The following is a 19,181-nucleotide window of genomic DNA, read 5'->3' as shown; positions in this document are numbered from 1 at the left end:
CTAAGTTTTTTGGGAAAATCATCACATAAATATTCTTATATCATTCTTAGATTAGGATCCTAATTCAGACTAGATTTAACATTTAGTACATACGTCTCAAGCATAAAATGGCATTTTTGTGTAAGGAGTGAGCCTTATTTGGGGGTAATTGTCAATTTATAATTTAAAATGCTCTAAAAATGACATTCTTAGCTTGAGCAGCAAAATCCATGATAGTGATATTCTTAGCATTATTCTTAATTTTTTGGCCATCTTCATCATGGACATTCTTATAAAGTGTATTCTTATAAAAAAGCGTGTATTACAATGTTTTTTGGAGCCTGCGGATGTTCTTAACTTTTTGGATTTTAAGCCTAAAAAATGTTCTTAGTTCAACCATTTTATGAGCATTTTTGCCTATTTTCCAAAGAAATCGTGTGTTTTAGAGTCCGCAAAGCCTTAAAATCTTCCTAACATGTTTAGACTTTGTTGGGTTTGGATCCTAAAATAATAAACCAATTAAGTTTATTTTAGGATGAAAACAAACAAAGGAACACACAATTTCCATTGTTAAAAATAAAATTGTTTTCTTTTCTGTTCTGTATTTGATTTGATATCATGGTGGTAGAGTACTTTGTAAAGTAAAATATAGTTGCTTTATAAATTGGAAGTTAAATTGATCTATAAACAAAAAGCTATGAAATAAAGTACTATGTATAATGCCTTATGTATCAGACAAAGGGGTCGAAAGTGAAATTGTTGCCAATAAATTTTCAGGGCACTTTACGGTCGCTATATGGTAGCTACTTACTGCATAGACCGAAAACCCGTCTATCGCTTCACTGCGGAAACACTCGAATTCCTTGTAAGATCACTTTGTGAGATAGGGAAATTTTAGACAAGTGTTTCCTGGCTACTTACTGTATAGGTTCGATTTTCTCGACCCGTTGTAAATATGTACACCCCGTAGGTGGGCAAAGGTGGTAAACCTTGATTATAGTATATAAATCTAAAAGAGGTTCGAAGTTTAAAGATTCATTGAAGATTATCAGCCTATCGGAAAAAATTTAAGCGACCATCTAATCGATAAGATGTTATTTGAATCTCTTTCCCTTCAAAAGAATAGCAATGTTACAAAGCGAATCAGGTACTTTTACAGAATTCTTTCCCTTAAATAAACACTTGAAAAATCTGGAATTAAAGTCTATTCGCTTAAAATTTTCTCTCGGTTTTTGCTATCATGTAGAAACCAACCTCAAGGGAGTTAGCATAATGACACTAACAGGGTTGGGACAAGCTGGAGTTTTTACAAGCTCTTATTTGATTTGGTTGGTCGTTAAGATGTAATAAAAGAATCTTATTACTTTTTCTAAAGAACGCGTCATCTCTATCACTTTAAATGACCAATTAGTGAAGTATCTTGTAAAAACTCCAAGGCATCTCACATCGTTTGCCACATTGTGGCAAAAAAGGTTGAGTAGAGTGCACTCTGTTCATTAATTTTTGAATATGGTCCTTTTTCCCTGTTGGTTGCGAACAAAACCTTAATACCCAAACTCTTCAGCTAGTAATTTGATTGAAAATAAGGAAAAACACGATGTCGTAATAATCTTGCAACACAAAGCCTCAAACAAACGTTTATATATATTATACCCCTTCCCTTAATTTTTCATTTTTATAAATTTTTGAAGAAAAAAAACAAAACAAATTTTACAATAAATATTATAAAGTTAACATAATATAATTTTAATGTGATTTATTCATCAATATAATAATTGTATAAATTTAGCCCCTGTTTTTTACCCCGCCATGCCTTAAAGCTTTTCATGTCATGCTAAAGATATATTTCCGATTTTTATGTTTTTAAAAAAGAAATGCAAGACAAATCTCTAACAAATCGAAATTGATCAATTTTGTATAATTTTTTCTGTGTTTTAATTCTTGGCTACGGACAGAAATTTATAATATTATGTTTTAATCTACAATTTTATCTACAAAAATAAAGGTCAACAGCAAAAAAAAAAAAAACAAAGAGAGAAGAATACCAACAAAAAAAATATGAACGAAAATTACAAGTAAAAGAAAACAAAAAATAACAAAGAAGCACAACTATATCGTTTGTCCGAAAATCAAAGTCGTCCGAAAATTAAATCTGGTCATTTTTCAGAAAAAAAAGAAAAAGGTGAAAGAGTAATAAAAAGAAGAAGGTTTAAAAAATAAATTTGTCCCACGTCAAAAATTATAAGTTAAACTACGATATACTCAATATCAGAATGATTGTATCATAACTGAGCTTCGTTTAAAACCCACCGTAGAATTCCGGCAATCAGTGCACAAATGATCAAGAAAGTACTCAGGATAATCAGCGCTATATGCGTGTCAGTCAATTTACATGTCTGCGTATCTTCTTGTGGTGTTGTTTCTAAATTCTCATTCTCCACACTTTCCTCCATCGCTTTTTCCGAAAGAGTTTTCGCGCGAAGTAAGGGCGAACTAAATGCTCCCTTGATTTCACTTGAACTCGTCGGCGTACTTGTGCGCGCGCTTTCAGACAAATAACGAACAGCGTGCACACGGAAAGAATAACTTGATTCTGGCTTCAGGTCTTTGACTTCATATGAATGATTTGGGCCCTGGTAAACCTAGATGTAAGAAAAAAGCGAGAAAGTTTGTTAATTTACTATAATGATAATTTATAGTTTTGACCCAATTTTCTTCTTCCAATGGATAGGTTTTTCATCATTCAGCGAACGTAGCTATACTTCTATCAAAATTATTTCACTCAGTTTTCAGAGTAAATCATTTTCGCTGGGAAAAAATAACATTTGAAGGAGGGATTAAAAGCAGCAGGTTTTTTAAACATCGAATTTCACTTTTCAAATCTCGGTACACATCAAATTCCAAATAGAATAGAATTTAGACTATTTCTCCATGATATAACCTGTCAACTTATCATATCACACATAGAGCACGCTTCTAATTGTCATCAGGCGAGCGAATCAGTTCTCTCTGTTGAGAAATTTGTCTTGAAAAAACAACAAATTTACGATAGTTTAGCCGGTGGTCACCTTTTTCTTGGTAATAGGTTTATAGGGACAGGGACGTGCGCCAGGATTTTTACTCTGCAGCATAATCGAAGCTTCACCAGCCAGGCTACACATAGCAAGCAGCCAACTCTTTTTCCACGAAAACTCTGATTCAACTTTGCTTCTCAACGATCCCTCTCAAACTACTTGTTAAGGAAACTCTACAAGAGATTCACCATTTTACCGCAAGAAATTCCGTTTTGAGTGGGTTATAAAATTTTATTCGTCTTCAATTTCGATAGCGCATTAACAAGATTCGCTTGACATTCAAGGATTCTGATCACAGTTCACCTCAAATCACATTATTGGATGACAGAAATGTTTCTTCAGATTTGGATTACATTTAAATGAATTTCTCGGGTAGGCGTTTTCCTGATACTTTAAGTTAGTTTGAATCACAGACCTCTACAAAACCGCCAGTTGTATAAGGAAACGAATCGGTTAGTGAATGCCAGCAGCCTAACTCTAAGTCACCTGCTTTTAATAAGATACTCTAGAAATATGGCTAATATCATCTTCGAGTTTTTATGTGTTTTTTTTTTGAAGTAGTCGATTCTTCCTTTCAACTTAAGCATTCTTTAACAACTCAGAGGCCTCGAAAATCAAGGCAAATGTGCAAAGTCTCAGCCAAAAAATCATCTATAGTTCAGCTGACGACCTAGAGAATTCTTACTGTGGAAAGCCTTCTTTACAAAATGGAAAAGTTGCGACCGACGAAATTTTCACTGAAAGTCTTACCTGTTTGAAATCTTTTCCGGTTTCTTGGTCCAACATTTGTAAACGATATTCCATGACGTCATCAGGCCGTAATTTCTTTTCGATTGGTGACCATGTGATATTGAGAGAAGTATTTGTGATGTTCGCACATTCAAGATCTGAAGAAGACGGTAGGTAAGTTAATGAATAAATTATGACTATTGTGAAAGCGAAGGGGCAAAAAGGGTATCTCTAATCTTTGTACTAAACAGTTAGCTTCAGTGGAGTCTCCATAATTCAAACCTCTACAACTTGAATGTCCCCTTAACTGAAACAAAGTCTCTATGACTTGAAAGTCCATAAATTGAACAAATTTGTGTTCCCCGTACGATTTCGAGTTAAGGAGACACTGCAATACAGTAATTTCACAATATCATTTCTTGAAAAGGGCTTCAAAGAAGCAAAGTTCAAAGTTTAGGTGTAGATAAGAAAAGTCAACTGGGAGAATTACCATTATGATCCAACCTACCTTTTATAGTGGGCGGTGGGCGTGCTTTTGTGTAGAAGATTTTAGGTTGTGAGAAGTCGCCTTCACCAGCGTCATTCTTGGAGCGAATCCGGCAACAATAAGGAGTCAGTTCGTTCAGTTTGTTGATGGTGTATGACGTGCTCATACCGTCGTATACTTGTGAAAAGCTGTAGATGAAAAACCATGCGAATTATGTTCAGAAAAAATGTACGACTGATAAAACATAGATTTAAAGAGGTTTACAAGAAGCATTGATTGAATAACAGCATTGATCAGAGCATGTTTTTCATGGATCTTACACAACAAATAAGCTGAGACTTTGGTAGACTATGCAGAATTCTGAGACCAGTAAACCTCTTTATACATTTCGCTGAGAAAGAAGTCCATCTGATCTGATTTGAGACGGAAGAACTTTCAATTCATGATATGCACCATTGTAATGTCTTCCACGAACCCAACAGCTGATTGGTTGAAAGTGACGTATTGACTGATTTTACGTCACTTTCAACCAATCAGCTGTTGGGTCCATGATGTAATGTCAGAAGACATTGCAATGGTGCATATTATGAATACTGATTTAAAGATATTTAAAAGCAGCATTGATCAAATTAATAACAAATGAACCTTCCTAACCTTCCTGATTTATTCTGAAGTTGTAAGCAATGATTGAGAACTGAAAGTGATTTCTTAGTCGATGAATTTCCCCATTTCAATTTGATACCGTGATGAGAAATGGATGAGGCGGTCAGTGTGGGTGGGGAGGGCGGTAACTCTTTAGTGAAGAATTGAATTGGGTGGCTGAACAGACCAGTACCAACTGAATTGACTGCTTGTATGCGTAACCTGGAAAAAAGAACACAATTTTTTTAAATACTCCCATCACAAGGTAGATGCACGGTGTCGATGTATCTTCATTGCGTTAACTGGAACAAATCTGTTTTAATCAAACAAACGGATATTGCTGTATGGCTGTATTGGTCCCCTCTGTGAGAAATTAGTATAAAATTTTAGAATTAATCATAGTATAAGATCTGTGATTTCATTGTTCTCTAATTCGAAGAAAATTCTTGGTCCCTTGAACATCGAATTAGAGAGAGATAATCATAACGAAGAAACGTCATGGCTAAATAACCATTTACCTGTATGAGGCATCCGCAGTGAGTCCACTTAGCCTGTATTCCATGTATTCATCATTGAGTTTAGAGGCTGTTAGTGAAGAAGCTTCCGAATGGATAGATTCGTTTGAAACGCCTTCTTCAATATCGCTTTCATCTAGATCCGATTCTCCATCCATTGTCGAGCCTCTGTCACTACGGTCACTCCTCGTTGATCCGTCCAGGCTAGTGGTGGTGACATCTAGACTGGACGGGTTTGGCCGCTGCGCGGTACAGATCATTGACGTGGCTCCTGTCGCTTCTAAGATGTATTCGTAAACACGTGCACCGTGGTCGATCGGATGCCGCCATTGAACGAGACACGAATTCGACGTTTGTTCAATCTTAAGAGTAAAGGAGCAAAAATCGGGTAACAGTAAAAATTGCAATAAAATTAGCGGGGTGTCGACTTTACAAATAATTTCAAAATAATATAAAAGGGGTTGCGCGCGTTTCAGAACTCTTCCGCAAAAATGGGCACTAATATCCTTTAATGAGAGCAATGAATTTTAAAGAAAGAACGGGCTAAACATCAATAAGATGAGCAGTCGGACTGGTGCCTTTACTAGAAACAAGGCTAAGGGATCGGCTATAAAAGTTTGCGGGCTTTGTCATTTGACATCACAACTCAAGCCAGCTCTACATTTCTCGGTAAGATTTCAAGAGCTGACAATTAGAGTTTCCTTTTTTGGCTATTGATTACAAATTTACTAGTCTTAGTCTGGAATGGAAGTGTTTCAATGAAACTTACCACTTTGATTTCGGTGACAGGGCCTGGGACAGAGGGCGGCATTTCAACGGTGAATACTTCACTGTAAGAACTGTCACCTGCTGTACTGTGTGCCTGTTGAAAAAATAAACAAAAACCATAAAGTAAAAGAAGTAGATTTAGATCTAAACCTTCTACCTTATCGTGGAAAACTTCGTCGGGGAAAACTTTCGTCGGGGAAAAATTCGTCACTTGCTGGTAGTTGGTAAACGCATTAAGGCCGGGGAAAATTTTCGTCGGGGAAAATATTCGTCACTTTTCCCCGACGAATTTTTCCCCGACAAGGTATATAGCGCAACTATTTAGCCTTACTTATTTTTTGTCTGGAAAAAATATTCAGTTCGAAAATTCTACTTATAAAGAAAAGCAAGACGACGTGTTTAAAAAAAAAAATTCCACTATCCGAATTATCGTAGAAGATAATCTTCCAAGGCTAACAGCTCGATGAAAGGTAATGCTCTTTGAGCAAACTTGTCAGTCGTGGTCAGTTGATAAAGAGAGGGTTTTCGAGATGTAGAGGGTCAACTGTACGAGCAACATAGTCTATCATGCTAGAAAATAAGCAAAAAATAACGGCAGAGACAAATTTTGTTTTATTCATGATATGCACCACTTTAATGACCTCAAGAAATTATGCAACTTTTCTATCTTTTTTCCATCCAATACGTCACTTTTTCTATTGTTTAAGTGACGTATTGGGTGGGAAATTTTTAAAAGTTCTCAGAAGACTCTCCAGTGGTGCATATCATGAATACAAGCTGATATTACCCCGCAAGAATTATCATAATATCATATAACACATATCATATATCATATTATTACTGTATTACATGGGTTATGAACAACTCCAGTCTAGAGAAACTAACAAGGAAAGGGGAATACCTGTATGCGGAAGTAGTAATGCGTAGCAGGGTTGAGGTTTCGTTTGATTTCGCAAAAGCAACATGTTCCTTGGTAAACCTATGACAGATGAGAAATAAAATGGGATGTTTAAAAGTACTCTCGGGTACCTAATAGCCGCCCCCCTGCGAATTAATTTTTCACCAAATTTTTTCACCAAATTTTTTGTTTTTTTGGGGATAACAAAAATAAAGAAAATATTAGATATATAACATATTATTAGTCGAAGGTTATGCACTCGCGATTGGTGTCACGTAACAAGACGAGAGACAAGGTGGCACAAAAACATCTCTCATATCAAGTCTCATGTTGTGGTATCTTTATTTAATTACTGCTTTATCCTGTCAATCTTTAATACACAAAGCAGACAAGGTCAAACAAATCAAAGTCCTCCAAATAAATATTGTGACAAGAAGAACAGTTATTTGAAATGAAGCTGTGTTATACCTTATGGAAGGAGTCATCTTCAAGTTTTTCAACAGTGTAGGATGTGACTTCTGCTCCGTGCAAGACGGGTTCCTACGGTGTATAAAAACAAATGGAAAACATGAAAATAATGAAAATTTGAGAAATTAAAATGTAGCCCTGTAGACCCTAAGGTGTACATGAAGCCAAATAGATTCTTATTGGAAGGTTAATTTGTAGGACGTCTGCAGCAAAGAAAACACGGACTAGCTGATAATCTGTGCTGGATAGAACAATACAAAAATTAGGGTCGAAACCGAAAGGAAACAATCATTACGTCAATGGAAGCAATTTGTTTTGTAACAAAATATTTATCATTTTCACAAATTCAAACTAAATGACCTAAAGGAGAGATAAAATATCGGATAGATAAAGTGTGAGAATTTTCTATCGTCAAAAATAATCAACATTCAAATTTAAACATAGCATACAAAAACTGCACCCAGAATTTAAATTAAGGGAAATACGTTACTTACCACCCAATCGAGGCGTAGGTTAGTGGGCGTTTTGAAAGAGACAACAGGTACATCGGGTGCATCAGGCGGACTAGGGGCGGTCGTCAATGTTGAAACAGGTGACCAGAGACTTGTCTAAAGAAAGCAATGGTAAAGTTAAACAGACGTTTTCCAATGAACTAAGAGAACCTCTGTGTAAGCAAATCTAGATCGATTTGATGCTTGATGATTTATTGAAGATGATAATGATGTAACAACCGCTACCAAAGATAGTAGCGAGTTTATGTATATGCTCTTTTGAAGACGGTAGAGTGACTGAAGGGATTTGGAATAACTTGCACTTCTGACCCGCAAAATCGAGGACGGTAAAAGTGCTGATTTACCGTCTCCCTCAGCTGGTCAGGATCTAGTCAAATTAGAACCTTACCGTCTCCGTCACAGAAAAACACATATAGATAAACTCGGTAATGACAAAAAGAGGGGTAATAAGATTCGCCATAACACAGAAGATTCAAACACATCAAAAAAGATGAAATCCACGTATGTATTGAACTAAATCATTGATCTGATTATATTTCTTATCTAAAAAATATTTATTCGAGATTTGTTCGGTCAATCAAGCCTGAGGATAGATGTCTCCTATATTAAAGGGAAAAAATATTTTCAGTTTACAGCAACTTTTTAAAAAATACAGTGCTTACACCAGCTTGGTTTGTGGCTTGCATTTTGAAATGGTAATCGGTACCAGGGAGGAGTTCGGTGACGCGGCACCCACGTTTACATCCGGTGTAAACTTGCTTGAACTCTAAAATGATAAAGTAAGTTCAGTAAGCTAGGCGTACTAAACTCTTATTCGCTGAAAATATATGCACACTTTGTAGACTGGAGTCGTTTATGATCCATGTAATACAGTAATATGGGTGTTATATGATGAGACGATAATTGCTACGGTATAATATCAGTTTAAATAAACTATATTGCCCTTTCCATCGTTTTTGCTTACTATCCACTTTTTTTACTACTTAGTCTTTAATCACGATCACGCAAATCAGCAAAATAAATGGACAATCACGCATTTCTTTGAAAAAGTACAAATCACGTATCACGGCTCAAAAATCTTTCAAATCAAGATCACGTGTATTGACCTCTCATCACGCAGAAAAAATTTCCGAATCGCGTAATCACGCTGCAAAAAAGTCCCTATTACGTCATCACGAAGACTGCTTGGGGGTCTTTTAGTAGTTGGAACAGAAAGACACCATCTGCACTCTGGGTTGGGAATGAATTTATTATCATATTAAAGATGGATAAAATGTTCTTGTGTTTTTACCTCCCTCGCTTGACGATGCCATTTGGATGACGTAATTCGAAATCTTCGCACCTCCAGTTTCTGGTTCATCTGTTAAGAAAAAAATAATAACAATGAATTAAACTCAGCGGAAGATATCATCCACAATCCAAAAAAATAAGACGGGGACTGAGAATTAGCTTCAGTTATGGAAAAGATTACAGAAGTTCGAATAGACGAGGGTACTGTATTAGCTTCCAAAAGCATTATATAATACAATAATGAAGGAGCATTTTTAATACTTTTGTTTTGAAATAGAAATTCAGTGCATTTGTAAAGACATTACATTCAAAGGATACTGCTCTTGTTTATTTCGAAAAAAGTATTCACTGCCTAAAATGCATTTTGGAATCGAACTCTTTCTAATATCTAAAACTAAAAGCAAAAAGCTCCTCGATTACAATATTGAAAACACCTGTACATTTAAAAAAACTTACCCCAATCTAACTGTAAACTGTTAGGTTCAGCTTTATGACAAGATGGTGGTTGACAGTTCCTTGGGCACACTGGTAGTGTGGATGCTTGAAGAATGGGTGACCAGGTTCCTTGGCCAGCCTTGCTTTCTGAGACCACCCTTATTTTGTACGTGCAACCAGGTTTCAGATTTGATAAAGTGAATTCACGATCTGAGCCTTGGTATAAGGGATTGAGCTGTCCTCCTGGAAGTAAAAGAGAAGAAAACATTATATCACCTTGTAACGGTAAGTTACATTGTAGTTGGTGTAGTTGGTAAATCTTGCAGAACTTGTGATACCATAGATTCACGATTCCAAGGACTTAACCAAACTTACACAACGACAACACTGATTATACAGTATGATGGACAACTAAGAATAGCATAAGTATCTTATAATGCCATAGGTAGAAATAACGATCCATAGTTTCCTCCCTCCCCTTTCTGCTGGAGAGGGGGGATTTTTTTCCAATTTTTTCCCGGACAAAAGGAAAAAATGGAAATCTAGGGGCGGGGGGGGGGGGTTCAAAATAGTTCAACAAAAACTTGGGAAAACACAAAAGGGGTGGGAAAAGGATTTTCTTATTTTCAGGGGGGGACTTGACTACCAGGCACTAAAATTTATCGGGGGAACTGACCCAGGAGGAAACTATGCGATCTTAAGTGGATCGGATAAAATGTCCTATCAAGATTGCTTTAGGTTGAAGACATAGATTATAAAACCAATAAAACACACCTTTTCCATCATCGACTTCTAGAATGTAACTGATAGCTTCGTTGCCACCTGAGTCACGTGGTGGTTCTATAAAAGAAAACATTTGAGAGTTGAGAGATTTAAATCCCACTTACGAGTTTCCGAAATAAAGACTAAAACACTTTTAACTAACTAACATTTGTCAATAGGTTTTCGATTTACTTGAAATTAAGTCTTAGAAGCCTGAAGATTTCGCCAGCATGAAGCACCGTGTAGCAATTGTAAGTTAGATTTTTATTTCTCGATAATTCACTCGAATTTTTTAACGAAATTTTTTCCGAGCACTTTTGTGACTAGCTTTACAAAATAAGACTAATCATTGGAAACAGCAAGTTAGATTTACTGTATATTCCAAAACACAAAAAATACTCACCCCACTTGATCGATATGGAATTCGTTTTAGGCTTTCCATTGACTTTGGGTTTTTCCATTTTACCAGGAGCCTCTGGAAGTGTCATATATGAGATGGGTGGACTGGGACGACTGAAACCTTGACTATTGGATGCTGATAACTGAGAAGAAAAGCAGATATGTCAGCAATTGTTTGAAGAATGAAAATAAATTCAAGAACAATACAGGTATAATATGAGCCCTTCCAATCGGGGAATGGGTCCTATTCCTTACGAGGTAGGAATTCCTCCTTTTTTAAGTTGGAGCGCTTAGCGCTGTCCAGACTGCTAGTTCTGGTTTCTAGACTGTTGCTAATTCGTACTTCTATTATTCTGATCTTTCTACAATGCAAACTAATTCTCATTCCTCGCCAGGGGGTCTTGTAAAATATTTTCTATAATTCGAATCTCTTTGTAATTCGAACATATTACACTCTATGATCGAGTTCGAAGAAGTAAAAGTGATGGTATATAAGATTCTATTGTTGTGAAGGGGATAAAGAACTTTTCAGAATTCATAGAGGTTTATACCATGCATTAGATTTTAGACTCGCATACTATAATATTACAATTATCTCACTCTGAAAGTGTAATGGGTGTTTCTGCGTAGATTTTGGCAGCAATAGCTCGTCTTTTCTCCGTGATATTTGGATATGAAACCATAACCATCATTTGGATCTTCCATTTCCAGTTTGTATTCTTCCACTGGAGCTGAAAGAAAATAAGTATATAATAAGAAGTTTTTAATGCGGGTCACTGTGTTTTATATAAAACCTGAAGGTAGTTTCTCGATCCGCGCCAGCCAAAATGTTTGATCGGAGCGGTACCCTAATGGTACTCTAGGTTGGAAATGCACCAAGGGCGCTAGATCCACTTTTCCTTTAAATACGAAGCGCCGTTAGACGTGTGGCAAAGATTTAACACTGCAATGGCTTCTTTCCAAGGTTTATAAAGCTCAGTGACGCTAACCACAAAGAAGAAAATCTTTGCTTCTCTCTGTTCTTTTTTGGGGGTGTTGCTCAAGTAAAACCTTAAGTAAACATGAAAATATTAGAAGGAGAGTAGCAAAAGAAACTAAATGAACTAGGTTTTTTATGCTTTTCAAATCGTTGGTAAAATTTTTTAGGCCGTCACAGAACGCCAACGCCAATAAGCTTTTAAATGGTGATTTTGAATCGAGTAGGGAGAGGGTATAAACTTTCCTTACCACCGTTATTGTCAGGTTCGCACCAAATCAGTCGAATGAAGTTCGTTCCACAGTCAACAGATTTTGGTGCTTCGGGAGCTGCAGGTGGGCCAGCACTTGTCAGACATCTCATTACGTCACTCCAATCACTAACAGAAACGAAATTAGTTTTTTTGAAGTTGATCTAAATTGATCAACTTTTTTGATCAGGGACATCGAGTGTCCTTTAAAAACTATGGATGAAAATAGTTCGTGTAGAGCAAGAAGAGACAAAATAATGATAAAATTAGCTTTTAGAAAGCTCAATACATACTCATCAAAATTTAACAAGAAAATGAGAATAAATTGAATATTTTACCTGCTACCGATCTCATTCGTTGCAAGAACGCGGAACGAGCACTGCGTTCCAGGTGGAAGTTTATGACTGTGTTTAAATTGTTTTTGAAGCCCTGTGAACAAGTCTGAATACTGCCCTTGCTCGTGACCCTAAGAGACAAAAAGTGATACCGTTTAAAAAAAGATACGTGTCTTAGCGTGTTTAAAATAGAATTTTAGACCTTTTTCCTAAGATACACCGACCACCTAACCTATTGTTCGATAATGTATGATGCATGCACTTAATAAAACACTCTAAAGAAACGAAACGATAAATGACAAAGAAATTAAAACTCACTTTAATCCATTGCAATGTGTACGAAGTAATACTTGATCCCCCATCACTGATAGGTGCCTGAAAATTCATCAAAAATAGATTTAACAGTATTCTAACCAAGTATCAAATGTACAATTCCTAGAAACTTAAATATTTCAGCAAGTTCAATTTCTGTAACTGAGAGTTTAGAAGTGACCGCATAAAGGATAAAAGGCATATTAAATAAGGCCCAAACTTCCCATTTGAATTTTTTAGAGCTATGTTTGAACTTTAACTTCAATATAAATGTTGGATTTTTCAGAATGATGAAAATCACTTCTTACATTCCATTTCAATGTGATTGCGGTTTTTGTTTTTTGAATCACCCTCAACATAGAAGGAGTCGTCGGTTTGGTCTGTAGAGTTGTGCAAGAAACTGCATCAGAAAAAGGTCCTCTTTTATTATTCCATGATGCACTCAGTCTGTAAACAAATTGAGACGAAATTTTCATAAATAAAAACTTAACTGTAATGTTTCATAAGTCTCCGGAGATGAAAGCTGATTGATCTACAAAATTGTGTATTGTATGAATCAGGGACTTTGCTTTGTTTTTGGTAGGCTGGCGAATGAAAAATTAACTCTGGCGATTTCTAGATTCTAGGCCGGCGAATTCTTAACAAGCGCAGTGTATTGATTAGCGTAAATATGTACTTGAGGCGGCGAACGAAACTTTTCGAACGGCAAATTGTAATTCTTCTCGTGCCTTGGACCGGCAAAATTCGCCATTCGCCGGGACTAAATAAGACCCCTGATGAACTAGTAAACATTTTCTTAACAGAAGAGCATCCAGCACATTGAACTTAAAACATTCATGTCAGTTTATACACAACTAGCCGGTACCCGGCGTCGCACGCCGGTTTAGCTGTTTGCTGAACGCATTTAAAGTCCTTTGAGATGTTGGGAAGGTGGCTTAAACACGATAAAATCAAAATTAAAGGGAAGAATTCTCTTCAAAGTTTGACTCTATCCCTCCCGGGTGACGTATCTTTTAACCATATTTTGAAAAAGATTTTTGTGGCAAAAATGATCAGAAAACAAAAAGGGCGTCATTCCCAAATTACACAATACCGGCGACCGACGTCCGAGACGGCTCTGCAATTAGATTTTTTTTATCGCTTCGCTCGCGTTATATTTGCCGTAGTTCTTGATGTTTAGGAAAACTTTGATGTCAAGATAAGCGGAGTGAAATAATAGAAATGAAACGCGATTCGTCGAAAAAACGCAGCCCGGGGGAGGGGGTACTTAGGCAAGAGAAGGGTATGGGTATGTGCCGGCCTTAAGGGTGCCTTTTTTGAAACATGGCAGTTTGAAAAATCGGAAAATCAAACTTCAGTCCCACTAAGAATTGGAAAAATAGGAAAATTTCAATTTTTTGCCCTCAGAAAGATAGAAATTTGGTAAAATTAGTTCCAAAAAGTGAATTAAAATTCACACAATTTCCCTTGTTTCTTCTCCTCTTTATTCTGCTAAGGGTCCGAGGGGCAGGGCCGAAAGTCAGCTCGCAACCATAGCCCCCCCCCCGGAAGGCAGCTAGGACACACAGACAAAAAAGCGTGATAGCGCAATTTTATGTTGCTTTTTATAAAATAACTTCGTCATAACTTCAATAATTTTTCAAATTCAACAATGACTTAGATTTACAGCAAAATAATTATCGACATACATGTTTAAAGGTCCCTTTTTACGAAGAAAGAATTCTAGTTTTTACTGCCTTTTGATTGTATTTTTAATGTTGCTGTTGTTCTAACAAACTTGTTATTGTGTTATGTGATTATTGTGTTTTATTTTAAATTTGTTCTTTTCTTTAATAGATTCAGTTTAAAAGATTTCTTTTGTTTTGAAAAGAATTCGAATGTCTCAAATCAAATAAGGTCGTTAATTACATTCGAAAACATAAAACAAAAGAAAAGAAAGAAAAAAAAAGAAAAGAAAAAATCTAATCTATCAATCCAAACAAAGTCTTTATAAAACGGCGCGAATATCGTTAAACAAATTTGTGGAGCAAGAACAAAATAAAAGTCATCTTTTAAAAGAACAAAACATTGCTTGCGAAAACGAAAGTGACACACAAACACACATACAGACTACGGCTATTAATATATAGATTGTTTCTCGAATCCAAAAAAAGCAAGTATAAGAAAATCTTTTTCACGGAATATTTTGGCATGGTAAATTCTTTCCTTTTTGTGCTTTTGCTTCGCTGTTTCTTCAAATTCACTAATCAATTATTTTCAAAGATTAGGTTTCAAATCGAAGATTAGCTTAAAATCAAATCTTTCTCAATTTTCATTTTCAACCCCCCTCAGGAAGGTCATTCTATGAGATCTAATGAGATTTTAAATTTGAATAAGTTTGAGGGATTTTAATGCTTAAAAATTACCTGAAAAAGTATTGTGTTCCTGGTTGTAGTTCTGAAGCACGAAATGTACTTGATTGACCGCTAAAAAGTAAGACCAAAAAATAATTAAAGAGCTGTAATAAATTGTATTGTTTAGTGGTTAGAGTTAGGGTGTAAGTCTGTTTTTTTTTATAGCAAGACTTCAAAAATCTTCAGTTTAACAGTGAAGAAGGTTTTTTAAGAAAAAAAAGAGAATATTTTGGACCCTAATGTAAATGCAGTTACAACAACTCTAATTATTTAAAAATTTTGTACTAGCAGATATAGGCAGATGCTATTTGATATACAACAACAGAGTATGTATGAATCATCAAAACCAAAAAGAGGGAGCCAAAAAATAGAGGGGAGAGAGAGTGCAAATAAAATAAATTTCTCAAAAACCTACTGAGTTGTCTAAGACATTTATAGGGTTTTCTATGAAAATCATTTTGATCATCGTTCGTCTAATAAAAGGGTCTTTTTTTCTTATTTTGGGCCATGAATTTTTTATATCTTGTATCCATGATGGTATTAAGCAAGATTATTCATTACTCGAATATCTAATTTCCAGCAAAAAGATTTGGTATCTACTAAAAACCATACCGTTAGATATTTTGTTTATGTAAAAATTTATGAAAAAAAATTTGGCTATATAAGAGAAGAAAATAATCATTAAACTCAGCTGCCTTCAGTAGGGTAAAAGCAAATAAAGAACTTGAAAAATGTTTATTCACTTGTTAAAGCTGTATTTGTTCGAAATAACACTAACAGTTTTTTCATTCTTCAACTTTTCAAAATGGAAATAGCTCACGAAATTAAGAATATGAAGCTGGAATCATGTTGTTAAAAAGGCATCGTGTAAAAAAAAACCACTTTAAAACCTTCTTAAGCGGTCCCTCTACATACTGCGACTGTAGGGGTAGAGCGCCCGGCTACGGTTCGCAAGGCTGTGGGTTCAACCCCCAGCCGGGTCATACCAAAGATTCCCAAAATGGTACTTGATGCCTCTCCGCTTGATGCTCAGCAATTAAGATAAGGATCAAGGGTAAGTGGAGCAATCCTGGGAGAAAGAGTGGCGCCCTCCCCTACCTTCGGGTAGATAGCTATCGAAAGAGGAGCCTTCGGGTCGCCTCCGACTGCGGTCACAGACTTACTACTTACATACTTTGAATTGGTAAACAAAGAATTATACCTGAAGATGCTTTTGTATTTGTTACGAGCATCAGACATCTGCAGGTCGAACAAACATCCTTGAAGATGACTGTTGTTTAAAATGCATTCATCCCATGTTAAGATGATGGCATAAGGGCTCTCAGCCATTGTCTAGAAATAAAAAGATTTGAGTTTAAGATCAAAGACAAAGTGCAATGGAGTTTTTAATCAGGTTCACCTTTAAATAGGGGTTCTAATATACAGAGAACTTTCTTATTTTTTGAAATTGTACTTCAACAACCATCAATACGCAATAAGCCTAGTAGAAACGTCACCACTCTTCTCAATGTTCAGTATGAGATCAAATAAGCATTTTTCCTGTTAAACATTTCACAGGACTACTTGAAAGATTTGAAAAGTATAATATACCTTAGGAGGGATGCAAATGGTCATATCTTTTTCTGGATCCAATCCTTCATTTGGATCCAAGTTATGATATCCATTGTCCTCTGGTAAAATGTGAACTATAAAAATAATATTCAAACTTAAGGGAAAGGCCTATAGGAGATTCTATAGGTTAATAAGCTGATGGTTTTAGTAGAGATAACATTACATTTTCATTAAAATTTCAAAGGATGGGATACACTTAGTTTTAATGATAGTTTTTAATAATAAGGGAAAGTAGAAGAACTTAGTATCACAATTTTCATTGTTGTGCAAAGTTTTTAAAAATCGTTTTGGGAAGTTTTATATCATTTGTGACGTGTAGTCGTCTGAATTCCAGGGCTTCCCCTGAAAAGTCAGACAATATACTGTATATTACATGTTGAATCTATTTTTTCCTGTTCAAATAAATATAGAGTTGAAGTATATGGTGAAATAGCTTTTGCTTTGATGAGTTTCTGGCCTTTAAATATCGGTTAACTGTCTTAACCTTAAGTTTTAAAAATGACTAATTGACTATTAGATCTATACCTGTATATACTTCCATCTCAAAAAAGATTAAAAACAAAAATTGGTAAATGCAACGATTTGAAAAAAAAGCTTTTTAAAGGAGCTTTTTAAACATTGCCATAGCATTAGATGACAAAAATAGTTATGTGTCGTGTGTTTTATTAATTACTTTGAATTAATAGAGAAGGAAGCTATAATAGCATAAGGTAGCTATTAATAAAAGCAGAAGCAGTATAATTACATCGAAGCCTGTAGCTTGCAAAACACTTTTTCAGGTTATGATGCACTCATAGATATTTTGAAACAAAACAAAGTGATGTTTTTTAAGACCTTCAACTCAAGACTGTTTGTGTTGGAAAATACGGGAAACCATTGTATCTCTAAGTATGACAAATGAATATCAAATTTTTTCTCATGTCAAAACCTACAGCATCTTTATTTTGTAGTAGAAGTGATTTCAAAACATCATTCATTTTGTCATGTCTTTGGAATGTTCTCATTCAACTTTCTAAGTTGTCAAGACAGACGGGACAGACAAAATAAAACAACTTCACAGCAAAACTCAAATAAAAACAAACTTTTTTTGCAAATTTTAAGAAAAGGGAAAAAAGAAAAGACAGATCCAACCAACTTAAAAATATTTTTGAAAACAATATTGAATTCAAGGAAAAGTAATACAACAGAATTTGAACTATAATAAAGAAAAATAATTTCATAGGTTTTTCGAATTTCCGATTCAAAATGCCAAATACTTGAAATGAATGAGTGGCATGCTTCTTTTTACACAAGCTTATTTTCATCAGTATTAATATGACTTTACTTACCTCCATCAGGGTGACCAACCATTCTTCCATTAAGTCCATTGTGTCCATTAAACTGCATACTTTGTTTACAAGTACATGTACTTTGGTTTTTATCTCTTAATTTCTTTTGTAGCTTTTCTCGTCGCTTTTCAGCTCTGCCATTAGTCTGTGTAAAATTATTTGTGGTATTTGCATTGCCATGAGATGGGCAATAAGGATTAACAGTAAACTCGTGTGAATTATAACCGTTAGGAATCATATTAGAGTTTTGAATGTTTTGCGCTGAAGTATTGAGGTACATGGGTTGCGGTTGATGTATTGGTTGAGGTACTGGCTGTATAGGCATAGGACCAGGTTGCTGTGGGTAGGGTACTTGAAAGAAAACACCAGGTTCAAATTCGATCATATCTCCACAATTAGCAATAAATGATGCAACTGTTTCACCATTTGGTGAATTGAAATGGACAACATTTGAATTGCCATTTGGTTCAAGTATAATATACCAATTATGTTCTTGGCCCATCATATTAGTTCCATTACCTCTCGGACTGTGTGATTGATCGGGTATAGGGCTTGCACTAAGAGGTGATTGGCTGGGAGAATGATGCTCAGGAAGACACATACCATAATCTTGGTGAGCTTGCACAGCCATAATTTTTATTTGGTTTATTTTGGTTTATATTCTAAAATAAAGATGCAAACTTTTTCTCCAATTTCACTGAAATGTGATAAACTGTCTGCAAAACTTGAATAGCTGGTACTAAAGACAACAAGATAACATTGATTTATTTACATTGGAATGTTTTGATATCAGCACATATCAAGAGCATTCTCTATACAATGTTGATACAGTTATGCACATGTCACTGTGAGGTCACATGGTTACCTTTGGCTACCTCTCAGATTCTATCAAAAAACTGATTATCTCTCTGTCTAAAGTTGTGCCTGTAAAATTGAAATGTTTGTTTTTGAAATTTATTTCTTTGATATGGAATCTGAGCTACCTTTTTTAACTCAGATTTTCTCCTCTTACCACTCT

The 19,181-nt window shown here is 35.4% G+C and overlaps 1 protein-coding gene across 1 annotated transcript; it reads right to left on the bottom strand.

The window, feature by feature from the left end:
• Positions 1-1,582: 1,582 nt before the first annotated feature.
• On the bottom strand, positions 1,583-18,821 carry LOC136807388 (fibronectin type-III domain-containing protein 3A-like). Its single transcript, XM_067063967.1, has 23 exons — positions 18,164-18,821; positions 16,815-16,909; positions 16,426-16,556; positions 15,237-15,296; positions 13,140-13,278; positions 12,838-12,894; positions 12,523-12,650; positions 12,186-12,313; positions 11,559-11,689; positions 10,963-11,101; positions 10,572-10,637; positions 9,819-10,040; positions 9,364-9,432; positions 8,735-8,838; positions 8,055-8,168; positions 7,561-7,632; positions 7,096-7,173; positions 6,196-6,288; positions 5,430-5,788; positions 4,924-5,133; positions 4,291-4,457; positions 3,804-3,940; positions 1,583-2,621 (listed from the first exon to the last, which is right to left on the bottom strand). Exons 1-23 carry the CDS (start codon positions 18,792-18,794, stop codon positions 2,262-2,264), a joined length of 3,690 nt encoding a protein of 1,229 aa, XP_066920068.1. The 5' UTR covers positions 18,795-18,821; the 3' UTR covers positions 1,583-2,261.
• Positions 18,822-19,181: the final 360 nt, after the last annotated feature.

Source organism: Clytia hemisphaerica, unplaced genomic scaffold (assembly GCF_902728285.1).
Source record: "Clytia hemisphaerica strain Z4C2 unplaced genomic scaffold, Clytia hemisphaerica genome assembly, whole genome shotgun sequence".
NCBI lineage: Eukaryota > Metazoa > Cnidaria > Hydrozoa > Leptothecata > Clytiidae > Clytia > Clytia hemisphaerica.
The sequence above is the reverse complement of the archived record's forward strand: the minus strand, read 5'-3'. Positions and strand labels throughout refer to the sequence as shown.